Source organism: Marmota marmota, unplaced genomic scaffold (assembly GCF_001458135.2).
Source record: "Marmota marmota marmota unplaced genomic scaffold, marMar, whole genome shotgun sequence".
NCBI classification, from domain to species: Eukaryota; Metazoa; Chordata; class Mammalia; order Rodentia; family Sciuridae; genus Marmota; species Marmota marmota.
In genome coordinates this window covers 11,330,580-11,344,307 of record NW_026000005.1, presented here as the reverse complement: position 1 = coordinate 11,344,307, position 13,728 = coordinate 11,330,580, and the positions used below count along the sequence as shown (strand labels likewise).

General features: G+C 34.1%; 1 protein-coding gene across 4 annotated transcripts in view; it reads right to left on the bottom strand.

The window, feature by feature from the left end:
- Positions 1-13,728, bottom strand: part of Nab1 (NGFI-A binding protein 1) — a 45,042-nt gene that overhangs the window by 5,925 nt on the left and 25,389 nt on the right. The window contains exons 5-6 of one of the 4 annotated variants that reach the window (XM_015481160.2): positions 3,347-3,436; positions 1,353-1,512 (exon numbers count right to left, since the gene is read on the bottom strand). In XM_015481160.2, coding sequence (XP_015336646.1) covers positions 1,353-1,512; positions 3,347-3,436 — 250 coding nt within the window. Of the gene's footprint in view, positions 1-1,352; positions 1,516-3,346; positions 3,437-13,728 lie in introns of all 4 variants that reach the window. The other 3 variants (XM_015481159.2, XM_048808188.1, XM_048808189.1) reach the window with 3 other exon arrangements.

The following is a 13,728-nucleotide window of genomic DNA, read 5'->3' as shown; positions in this document are numbered from 1 at the left end:
TATAGATAATATTTTTAAAATATCATAGTTTTTCTTAAAAACAAGCTTTCACAAAAAAATTGACTTGAACACTCCATAGGAAGAGAGGAAAGTCAACAGGCACTGAAGAATGTCAATGATTGTGGAAAAAGTTTTTAAATAATAATTGAGGAGGAAAATGGCAAGTTATTTCAAGCTAGCCCCAAGGTATATATAATTCTATGAAGACATCTTTCATAATTGCTTTTACTTGTTAACTCTTAAGAATGATTGGAGAAGTTAAATAAGACCACATATTAAAAGTTTCTGATATATTTTAAGAAGGAAGAACTTTTTTCTCCTCCAGTATTTGGAACTGATGACAGAGGTAATATTTCATTCGATTGGTTAACAATGCTTATTAAGAAGGTACTCTTACTTGAAAAGAAGTCTTATTTTTTGACAACAGTGATCACTCTCCGGAAAGGTATAAAAGTAATATGTAAAAATGATGACACTAAAACATTATTGTTTTACTTCAAATACTTATTACTATTTAAACTGGAAGATATGCTTACATCCTTATACACTGTACATCTCCCTCCACTAGAGTGTAAGTGAATAGGGACTTATCTTGATCACTGTTGTATCCTCAGTGCCTAGAAGCATGCTGGGCATGTAAGAAATGCTTCAAAAATAAAAATTCGTTGAATGAGTGAATAATAATGATCTGGAATTATCTTCATGTGAGGACTTGAAAAAAATTAAATACTATTCAGTCAGAATGGTAAAAATATTCATGAATCAGTTTTCTAAATTTAAGAGTTAGACTTTGTCATAGTACTTCAGTAGCAATTACCATATTCTCTTAAGAAATAAAGGTTATAAAATTTCAGACTAATCTAGTTTTGAAACCTAAAAAATATAAAAGTTTTGAGCTTTTCAAACAAGGTAAGGGCTGATGGTATAGCTCACTGGTATAGTGCTTGCTTAGTATGCACAAACCCATGGGTTTGAGCCCCAGCAACGCAAGAAAAGAAAAAACAACAAATAGAGGCACACACAAACATCTTTAAGGGAATTTGTTTCTTGGGGAAAATGATCTGTACACTATTTGCATCTCCCTTCCTTACTTACGCTTTAGAAAATAAACACCAATCAGATGTGCCAACTATGGTATAAGAATGATAAAATTAAAAAAAAATTGCAAATTAAAATCTCCAGGAGAAATTCTTTTTTTTTAAAAGGGGACAACTTAAAAATTAAAACTCATAGAAAATCTATAAAATAATCTCTATACAACATCAAGATATAAAAATCAGCAATTTTTTTCAGCTTCTCTTTGAAGTATGCATAGTAGGGCTCTAAAGGCAAAGGCCATTCTGAAGATGTACCTTGTCCATCTGAGTTATCAGAAGGCAAGCCATTAGGGCTGTGCTCTTCTGAGCTCTGCCTGTAAAGCCCTGTAGACAGTCTTCTCTCAGCATGCTGCAGTCTTTCATAGCCAGCTTGGGCACAGAGGAGTTCCATCTGCTTTGCCATCACCTTTTCAGGCTGCTAGTAAGTAGAGCAAAAAATAAAATCAGTAATTCAAACATTCTAGATTTTTTAATGGTTTAAAGATGCCAATTTCAGACTGCAGTAAATATATTTAGTATTCATTAAAATTAGTTCACTCTTTATGTGGTACGCTCGGTTCCACAAATATGAATAACTGTATCAAGTGAAAACATAAAATACTGGATTTCATACAAAAGAAAAAAGGGTTCTTCTCAGCCATATAAAGAGAATTCCATCCCAGTTCAAAAGCAACATAACCCTAGCTTTATTTTCTAAAGTGTAGCAAGTTCATTAAAGTACTTTTTAAACAAGGAACCCAAGAGCAACAGCAATATTTGCTATCAACTGCTTCTAACAGACAGGGTGAAATGTTGGCATTTTTATTTTAGGATTTGGCACTATAATACTGACTATCAGTATTCTGATATGGTGACAGTATGTTTGAGGGATAAAAGGTGTAAAACGGCTGTCTAGAAGAACAAGACAAACATACCTCCCTCTAAAAATCAAATAATGCAAATTATGCAAAAAAAAAAATCAATGCTAGTGAGGATCTTCACCTTCATCAGAGAATGAAACTGCAGCATTTCCCAACCAATCATAAAGAGACATGTTTTGAAATGTGAAATTAGTGAGCTGACATATAAATTTATCTCTGCCTGTGTTTTATAAGTTCCTTCTCTATGCTCTGTTTAAATTATTTGTATGTGATATTCAAAGCAGTATGTCATATCTATGATATTTTCCAAGGAGATAATGGTCAAAATGTACTTTTATGGGGGGCTGTGGCTCAGCCATAGCACACTTGCCTGGTACACTGCATATAAATATATTATTTCATGAAACATATTATTTCATATTTCTGAATTTAAAAAAAAGCAAATTAGTTATTATTTAGGGGATAAATTTTGGTAGATGAAATATAAGTAAATAAAGGTCTATCAACAACTAAAAAGATATTTAAAAATATGTACAGATATGCTCATTACCATGTTAGTTACATAAGAAAGCAAGCAAGCTGCTATATAAAATGGTTATAAGTCATGATTCAAAATATTAAAAAACAATAGGTGGAATGTGTTAATTCATCAAATAAATAGGATAAAAACTCAGACTTTTCTAAATGCAAATAAATCAGACCAAAAGTAATCATAACTTCATCTCATTTAAACTTATCAATTGATAACATTCAGCAAACATTTCTGAGAGGGAAATGTATTTTTCATCCTCTTACCATGAAAATATAAAATTTGGCAGTACTAAATTTGAATAAAAACAAGTCACTAGGGAAAAGCTCAAAAAGTTATCACTTATAGTACTTTCTAAAAGATGTCTGCAGAAGTAATATTTTTAATGTTCATTTCAGTGAACATACATAAATGATAGCAAAAGCACATGATGGTACATAGTAACATTTCTTCTTCTTGAATTTAAATGAGTTATAACAATAATTATAATACTGACTACCAATATTTTATTGAGAACTAATGCTATTTTATTTCAGAGTTATATTATATGGAGCCATGATCAACATGACTGATTTTCTGATACTAAATTTATTCTTTTGAATTTTCTTGAGTAGAGACTCTTGTCTAACTTCCTACAAACCACAAAGAATAAATAAGTAGTCCCACATCAAATTCTGTTAATGAAGCAAATCAAGTTGTTATTGCTATCCTGTGGCTACAGCTATGGATCAAATGACATTTTAAAAACAACCAGAAATAAATTTAGTCCTCAGAAACCTAAAACTGAAAGTAGGTAAAGCAGCCATTTATTTTTTAACCTACAGATATTATGATGATATGATAACTGGTAGTTTATTTACCTGTGAACTAAGGGCTGCGAGTTCTTCACTCTTGGCTCTAGCCTGCTGAAAGAGTGTTTGCATAGAATCCTGGAAATCTGGAAACCCATCCTGTGGGTAAAGAATATATCCTTTATATTTCAGTTTGTAAAAAACAAAATAATATCAAAAATTCAGATAATAAAGCAAATGAAACCACCTTAAACTCAATACTTGAATAATCACAGTTAAGGTTTTAATGAATAGTATTTCATTTTTAATTTTTTATGGTACCTTATATTCTACAACTGTAATATCAGTAAAAACACAAATAAAAATGAAGAAGAATATAATCATCACTATTTTTTTTTCCATCAGAAAGCAAACCTTAGGGCTGGGGTTATGGCTCAGAGATAGAGCGCTCGCCTACCATGCATGAGGCACCGGGGTCGATCCTCAGCGCCACATAAAAATAAAATAAAGATATTGTGTCCATGTATAACTAAAAAATAAATAATTTTTTAAAAAAAGAAAGCAAATTTTATTATCATTATAATGGTTCCATAAAACTTCAACTAGTTGTTCAATTACACTATCCTCATATTGGACATTTTAGATTCTTTTCTTAATTTCTGGTATTAAAAACACTGCAAAGCCAGGCATGGTGTAATCCCAGCAGCTCAGGAGGCTGAGGTAGGATCTTGAGTTCAAACCAGATGTAGCAACTTAGTGAGGTCCTAAGCAACTCGGCAACATCCTGCCACTAATAAAATATAAAAGAGGGCCGGGGATATGGCTCAGTGGGTCAAACGCCCCTGGGTTCAATCTCCAGAACTGCACCCCCACCCCGCCAAAAAAAAAACACTGCAAAAATATTTTCATGGACACAGCATTTTCTAGTTGAGATTAGCCACTATAAAAAGTTTTGAGAAGTAGAATTACTACAAACAGATGCCATTTTTTATGTCTTCTTACAAACTATGCCGAAAGGCCTTAACTGGGTTATAATATAAGTAATATGTGACATTTTGTCTTGGTACTGTTAGGTTTTTTTAAAAAATTGCAAATTTATTTTTATTTTGATACTCAAAAATTTTTTGTAATTTACATACTATAGTTGTATGAACTTCTGTTTTATTTTGTGATTTCTTCTATTGCTATAGAATTCTGAAAGGAAGGCATTCTACTTTGTACTCAAATCTACTCTTAGTTTTTATAAGGCAATTTTTGGGTCTTTGTTCCTCCTTCTCCTTCTTATTTTAGTTGTTGAGGGACCTTTATTTTATTTATTTATATACAGTGCTGAAAAATCAAACCCAGTGCCTTACACATACCAGGCAAATGCCCTACCACTGAGCCACAACCCCAGGCCTGGTTTTTTGCTTATTTGTTTCCTTAAATATAACTCTCCAATCTATCTGAAATTAATTTTGTTAATATTTAATGTGGTAAAGATTCAAACTAAGAAAAAAATTTGTAAGTCCTATCCAATAATTCCAATCTAAATTTCCTAAGAATTCTTCCATGCTGGCTTGTGATTTCTGTTTTATCATAGCAGGCAATGGGCCTTTAGAACTGGAAAGACCTGTACTTGTTTTCCAGTTCCACCGCTTAGGAGCTATGTGACTTTGCATGGGCAAATGTAACAATCCTGAATGTCAGTTTTCTCCTATGAAAAAATGAGGACAATAGAACCTATCAGAGTTGTTGTGAGGATTAAATGAGATAAATAGGGCCTATTTGTAGAAACTCTATTACTGGACAATGCTTCAACAAATTATTTGTTTTATACTTGACAAGTATTTGGGCTAATCCACCTATTACTTTCAAGTTTCTTTTAGTTGCCTGTTTACTGCTCCATGTGAACTTCAAAACTACAAAACATCATGATGGTGTATAGTAACTTTAAGGAAAGCTACTGAAGGACTGGATTCCTCACAGAAACTGTCATTAACTCCAAAACACACATTTCTTCTGCTGTTTGATTATGTAACTGAGGATGAATCATTAAATGCAATAACAACAACAAAAAAATAGTTTCCATTACTTGAGATGTAAGATAGTGATTCAAAAAACTTCTTCCATCATGTTCTTTTCAAAAAATTATTTCTCCATTGCGGAGCCCATATTTTCAAATATTTCATCTACCAAAATTTATCCCCTAAATAACAACTAACATGCTATTTTTAAATTCGGAAACATGAAATAATATAATGAAGTCAAAAGCAAATACATTTACCATCTTGAAATAGCCTTATATAAGTTTCATGGTGATTTTATATACAATCATTATCTTTAAAGTATTGAGAACAGCCAGCTTTCTAAGTCCCTACACTGATATTTGGAATGTATAGAACATAATCATTAGGTGAGCTAGAAAAAACTTTATTTAAGTGTACATAATCTAGACTAAAGGAAAAGTACACTTTTTCTTATCTATTCTATTTTTCTTCTAGGAATTTATTCCTAAAAACCCAACTTAGTCTTAGCAAACCTTCATTTAAGTTTGAAAGTTCAATGAGATAAGGTGGTAGAAGACTTGGAAGAAAAACAACAATAAGAGCAGCTATCACTTTATAGGCGCATACAAAGTACCAGTTCCTATGTTCTATACTTTATGTACATTATTCCTCCCCACAAACAACCCGAGGTTATCCTGATTTTATTGCTGTGGATAACTGACTTTCAAGTCTATGCTCAGTCTATAAAATCCTACAATGAAACAATAACAATTACCTTCATGAAACAATAACAATTACAGTTTTTTTTTAATTCTAAGTTGCTATGTATGGCAGCAGAATGCATTACAATTCATATTACACATATAGAGCACAAATTTTCTTATCTCTGGTTGTACACAAAGTAGAGTCACACCATTACTGTCTTTATACATGTTCTTAGGGTAATAATATCCATCTCATTCCACCGTCTTTCCTACACCCATGCTCCTTCCCTTTCCTTCCCCACTCTTTGCTCTACTTAGAGTTCGTCTAATCCACCCATGCTCCTCCTCCACAACCCCATTATGAATCAGCATCCTTATATCAGAGAAGGCTATATACTGGCTAACTTGACTTAGCATTATATTCTCCAGCTCCATTTACCTGCAAATGCCATGATTTTACTCTCTTTTAATGCTGAATAGTATTCCATTGTGTGTGTGTGACACACACACACACACACACATTTATACACACATACATTTTCATTATCCATTCATCAACTGAAGGGAATCTAGGTTGGTTCCACAATTTAGCTATTGTGAATTGTGCTCCTATAACATTGATGTGGCTATGTCCCTGTAGTATACTGTTTTTAAGTCCTTTGGGTATAGACCAAAGAGTGGGATAGCTGGGTCAAATGGTGGTTCCATTCCCAGTTTTCCAAGGAATCTCTATACTGCTTTCCATATTGGCTGTACCAATTTGCAGTCCCACCAGCAATGTATGAGTGTGTCTTTTTCCCCACATCCTCGCCAACACTTATTGTTGTTTGTATTCTTAATAGATAGCTGCCACTCTGACTGGAGTGAGATGATATCATAGAGTAGTTTTGATTTGCATTTCTCTAATTGCTAGCGATGTTGAACATTTTTTCATATATTTGTTGAGTTGATTGTATATCAGCTTCTGAGAAGTGTCTATTTAGTTCCTTGTCCCATTTATTGATTGGGTTATTTGGCTTTTTTGGTGTTAAGATTTTTGAGTTCTTTACAGGTTTGTTTTTTGATGTTACTGCTCTGTTTTATAAGAGGTGGCTTTAAATGTATGACTTATGCTGAGTTCGAAACCCAATTCTACTACCTATTTCTGAGATACAGGGCAGACTATTTCACCTGTTTGTTTTTTCATCTATAAAATAGCAATAGTACCTAACAAATAGTATATGAAAAATACTTGCCACAATGCATGGCACATAAGTATTTCCTACTAAATATTTGTTACTTATATTTACTCAGATTATCCAAAAAGCCACCAGATTTAGTTGGAGTAAAGAAAACATCATGCTATAGTGATATATTATCTCTCTATCATACAGAGGAAAATGGATAAATTTTAGCGATATTTCCATAGTGTGGACATCTTAGAATGAGTATGAATAGATATTTCATATGAACTAGATATTTCATACTAAAACCAGCAAGAGAATGTTGAGCATATTTGTCAGGGACTGTTTTAGTGAAATGCACTCTGGAAATCTAGAAACATGCTTATTGACTCAACAAAAATGCCATGTAACTGGTTCACACACTGCTGACATGGGGTACAATGGTAAAAAGAGACACACTTTCTGCTTTCTTAACAAACAGTCTTGAGAGGGAAACAGACAGAGATCTGGGGCCCAGCTCAGGCACTATGGCAGAGTAAGCTCCTTAGAGGGCATGATGTCAAGGTTAAGACTTGAAGGAAGAGAGTTTTCTAGAAAGAGAGCAGCTTAGATAAAAACCTAGAGACGATCTGGTGAGAACTTTTAAGCTACATTAAGAATTTTAGGGGCTGGAGTTGTAGCTCAGTTGTAGAGTGCATACTTCACACATGTGAGGCTCTGGGTTCGAGTCTCAGAACCACATGTAAGTAAGTAAAATAAAGGTCCATTGAAAAAATAAATAAATAAAATAAAGGCACTGTATCCACCTACTCTATATATATATATATATATATATATAAAATTTTAGGTTTTATCTTAAATGCAAAAAGAAGTGATTAAAAGTCTTAGAGAAGAAAGTGTAAAATCTGCACTTAAGAAAGGCCAGGCTGAATGTGATGGTGTCAAAGATGGTGGTAGGGAGACTGGTTAGAGGGCTATGATGGAGTTGGAGAATAGCACCCTAGTCCTGAACAGTAGCAGATGTGGCAAAGAAATAAATCCCTGAGATTAGGCAACTGGGAGTCTGGTAGCAAGTCTGCTACAATATGAAACTCTGGGCCAGGGGGTTTGAGGTGAGGTGAAAAAAATCAGCTAATTCAATTAGGGACATACTGAATATAAAGGCTGGTGAGACATATATACATACACACACACATATATTCCAGCTAAATAGGCATAATGAATTTGGAGCTTAGGGCAAAATCAGGGTTGGAAATCCAGACTGTGGAGTTACTAGATCATCAGCAGTCTCTGAGCAGAGTGTACCCAGCCAGAAACCCCCAAATGTTTCAATATCTCAATACTATTTTTGAAGAGCTTGCATGTTAGTACCAGATGTGTGGTCTCAGGAAATAAAATTAACTTCATTTTCAACTGGTCCCAACTTTTAAGGGGGGATTACCCCACCCCCTGCCCAGGGGAGATTTGTAATGATTCAACAGCAGCACAAATGGCAAATTGTGCCATACAAATATATGGTATTACTACTGTCAGGATTATTCAGCTAAGAGAATACTGAGAGGTTGGAAGAGTGGAACTCCAAACTCTGCATGTGATAGTTTTTCGAAAATGTGTACTGCTCAATCATTAATAAAGAGAAATAATAGCTTACAATGAATCATAAATTACAATATCCAAGTAACCAATAATATCCACAATCAGTACATTAATCTATTTCATTTTTTCCTCCAGTCTTGACAGTTCATCTTAGATGGGAAAACTAGGACTGAGTAGCTATTACTTCATCAGATGTATAGTAGGCTTAAGCTATTCAAAATATGTGACTTAGAAATAAAAGTGAGAGGGGCTAGGGTTGTGGCTCAATGTAGAGCACTTGCCTAGCATGTTTTGAGTCCCTGGTTGGATTTTCAGCACTGCATATAAATAAATAAAATAAGGTCTATCAAAAACTAAGTAAATAAATAAAAATGAGAACATTCCCAAGAAACTGGTCTCTTTCACATTATGTTCGGTGCAGGACTTTAATTTTAAGCGTTTTTCCTCAGGCACCAGCTGTACCATGCTATGAGCAATTTATCTCCATGTCATATTCTTGGCTGCTGCCATTAATCATGATGAGAGTTTAGGTCTCAGCACTGAGAAAATAAAAGATATAGGATGGAATGCTGTTTGTGACCTAATTACTCTCACACCATTGGTCTCTACCCTCACTCTCCTCATCTTTTCCACCAAACACCACCAGCAAGTTGCTTTAAAGTAACTACTTAACTATCTTTAAATGACTTGTTACAGCAGATGTTCTCAACGCCACATGTGCATTTTCCTTTTTTCTACTCATACTTTCTGTATGAATAGCAGATTGTAAAGCTTCTGTTTTTCTGATCCAGAGAGAAGAGTCTTCATCAAATCAGACCAGCTTTTTTTTTTTTTTCCCAACAAACTTAGTAACAGCGTAGGTGGATATTCTGACCCTCTTCCCTCCTGCTTCTCACAGCCCCACCCCCGCCCTACTGGAACCTACTAGCAGATGTTTCCTCTAAGTCTTTCTTCAATCCCCAGTTCTCTTTCTGGGTTCTATTAACAAATTTCATTTCTATCATCTGGCTGTCTCTAACTGCTTGCTCCCCTAATCCCACAGAGTCAAAAAAGCTGTCACCTCCCATCTCTGCCTTATTTCTAGCAATTCCAATAAGTGAAGAAAATTTACTGATGAGATATGAACCAAGTATTAGTTCATTTAGTCAGCTGCCATCACCAGTCCTGAGACTGGTGGCTTTACATACCATTCATCCCTTCTAAGATGCTCCTTGAAAAACTGGAGGTAATGAGTTTATTCATGGCACTTGTTATTGAAAAAGGCACCAACTAAATCTACTTTTAACTAAATTTTTAAAAAATTTAGAATAAAAGAAGAGAGTCATGGTCTCTGGCTCTTCATTTTTTATTCCTTTAACTAGCTGTCAAGCCTTCTTAAAAATGTTCTGTCATAGGGAGTGTATAAATCAATTGGACTATTTTTTCTTGATTTACTATATCTTCCTAACACAGTTTTTATTCATTCTAAACAATGAGCAAATCATATAGCTTATATATAATGCATTTTGTCATTTACATTGTTAAAATTTTCTACTCAAAACTTACAGATGTTTACTACATAAGCTTCCCTGGATTAGAAAATAATAACTGCCATTCCTCCTCTTCTTCAGAGACCACTAGTCCTCTATGTGTACTTGCCCTTCATACCCTAGACAGGTCCAAACCCAATAGTGTTTTTTTGCATACCTGAGGTACTTTGTGAATACTCATTATTACCTAGAAAGGTGGCTTTCCTTTGAAGTTGAGAAGTGAAACAAAGTTTGGAAACCCTAATTCTGCTACTGGATAGCAAGGTGACAACTTGGGTAAGTTACTGGACCTTTCTGGGTCAGTATTGGCTGTAAAATGAAAAATCATAAAGCTTTTATAGAGGACAGAAAAGAAGTTTTGTGATAATAAATTTCAATGCCTAGCAGAGCATGGCACATAACAGTGAATAAAAAGTAATTGTTTTTATAACTGCCCCACAACAAGATTTGGAGTCCCTGATAAAAAAGAATAAGAATACACATACTTTGTTTTCACTTAGGCTTAAAATGGATTCACACAAGCTGCTCATCTATTCTGGGCAGAAGTGTTCCCAAGCCTTAGTAACTAACACATAAGGATGAAGAGGTACTTTCCCTAGAAGTTCTCTACAAGTGGTAGTTTCCATAAACCCTACACAAGCTAGCAGGCTATCTTTTTTTTTTCTTTTTTTTCCCTCTCTCTCCTTTGTGGCTATCTCATTTACTACAGGAATTAAAGAAATAAAGATCAAAGACTCTATTTTTTAAAATGTCTAAAATACCCTGTAAGGAAGAGCAGTATTTAAAGACAACAGGTTATCCTGAGCACTTCTATACAATGTATACTAATATTTAATACTAATATTAAAAAGACAAAAATCAAACAGTAGCTGTCCTCAAGAGAGAAAAACATACAACATAAGTGCTTTCCAGGAAGAAAAATCAGAGAAGTATTTTTAAAGCTTCACTCCACCCAACTCTTCAAGTACAGACCAGGGAAATATAACAAGGAAATATTATAATGAACTTGAACAATACATTACTTTTACTTGTGTACTTTAATGCACTGATAATAGCAAGCAAGAAAATTTTTCTTTTTCCCTTATATATTATTTTGATATCATTTCTATTTTACCTACTGAACATTGCATTTATTTTTGTTTACTGTAAAGATTATCTTTTTAAGATGAAAAAATGAGCAACTTGGCATGTATGCTTACTGGTTGTTGACAGATTATAGAAGAACTTGTTTCAATTTGGACCTAGTAATTAGGAATCTGTCATATTATTTTCTTTAAAAAATAATAATAAGCTGAGAATCATAAAACAAGCAGTAAAATGAAATAAGAGTAAAAGTATTTCAAAAGTTCTAAAATCTTTCTAGTTTTATCTATGTGGTATCCTATGTCAATTACATATCTAAACAAACTATTCTACTTATTGTCTCTAAACATACCTGGTATTTTCTTACCTCTGTATATTGTCCATGATAGTTTAAGTTTACTTTTGGTGTTAACACTACCCCAAACCCCTAAGGGTATCCCTAACTTCTTAAATCCTCTGTCCCTTTAAAACCCAGTTCAAATACCTCTTCAGTAAAACCCTACACATATCCCTTCTCATGTCAGAAAGTTTCCTTCTCCTCATTAGTCACATAGGAGATAGACATAAATAAACCACTCACATTCAGTGAGAAGTCATAAAACAGTAGAAACCTTTATAGCCAACACTAGCTACACCTCATTATTAGCTTCCAGAATCAAATGATCAACTCTAGTACCTAAAACTCTTAGATGACATTGCAACAGAATGTAGACAAGGGTTTAAACCAAGACTGCACATTTTGAAAAAGATTACACTATATACGTTATACACACACACACACACACACACACACACAAGACACTTTCAAAGAGATACTGATGACTCAAATTCTTTTGAAAAACTAGGCAAAAACAAAACAAAATTAAAAACAAAACTACAACTAAAAGTGAATCACTGTCCTAAATTCAAAGCTAAAGCCTTTATATGTTGGAAACAAAATCAAGAGTACAGTGTTTATAGAAGAATGCAAGAAGTTTGATACTGATTAGTTACATGTCTTATTTAGGAAGGAATAGAATTGTTATTCACAGGAAAAGGAAACACTGATTATTTAAATTTGAATCCAGAACTGTTCAAGTGGCTTTGTGAACTCTAATAAAACAACAAACATCATATGTAATGATATCTGAATGATCTCTAGTGGAATGTTTCAAAGGAATAGAAGGTTCACATCTAATGCTATAACCCAACACTCTCGACTTCTAATAAGAAACTCAAAACACTGTAAGAAACCATTTGCTTAAATTTCAGATCAGGGCTGCTGAGAGAATAAGACTAAATACAGTCAAATAAAAACAGCAGGGCTGGGGGTTGTAGCACAGTGGTAGAGCACTTGCCTAGCATGTGTGAGACACTGGGTTCGATCCTCAGCACCTCATAAAAATAAATAAAATAAAGATTCATCAACAACTAAAAAAAAGCAGCTTAAACCATTCAAGACTATAAATTTCATTGTTCAATAATGATCTCTATGGCTAGATAAAAAGGGAAAGCAGGGCTTAAGTGTGAGAGCAGCCTGAATCACAATCACACTGAAGGTCAATACTAAAAAACTGATGTAGATGTATTTCTAGTCTAGCAGATGACTATTCTTCCTGGCCACTAAGTAGGATTAATACTTCCTTCCTTTAAATTATCCGACGGCACAGACCTTAGCAGCAACAAGTTTACTATGTTCACCTTCCTTCTCTGACAGCAGCAATAAGTCATTAACAGCTAAGTGCACAGAGATCTCTTAACTCTCATCCCAGGGTGCAATAGGATAAAACTGTTACACTGGTTTATCTTTCAATGTAATCTTTTAGACAATTTCAACAAATTTTCTGACAGGCATTTGAGATTAACTCGTCTTAAACATTACTCCACAGCTAACGGTGAATATATGACAAGCATGAAAACAACTTTTTAAAAGACGTGCCCTTTGGGGAACAAAATACTTCCCTTCTTTGTTAACTATTGCTTTAGGATAGTTTTTAGAAATTGAAGGTGCTTGTCCACAGCTATTCATTATTTCATCCAACAGATTTTATTAAGTGCAAGGCATTGTTGCAAACCGAGTATACGTAGTGGACACACAAGAAAAGAGCCCTGTTCTCATCCAATGACACAAATGATACTAAATTAAACACAAACACGTAACCATTCCACCAAACAGTAGTAAGTGCTATGAAAGCCAGCAAAAAACCCATAATAGCCTGAGTATGATTTTTGCAGTTCAGGAACTCCTTCAGAAAGGGAGGCAGGGAAGTCAGTAGAAACTCAGATGCAACATACAGCTGCTTAGAGAAAATAAGGAGGCAAGACAAAGGAGAGTGCTGAAACACAAACAGATTGGCACAATCCAGGAACACAACAGCGATCAGCATAGCTAGAACACAAGAGAGAGTA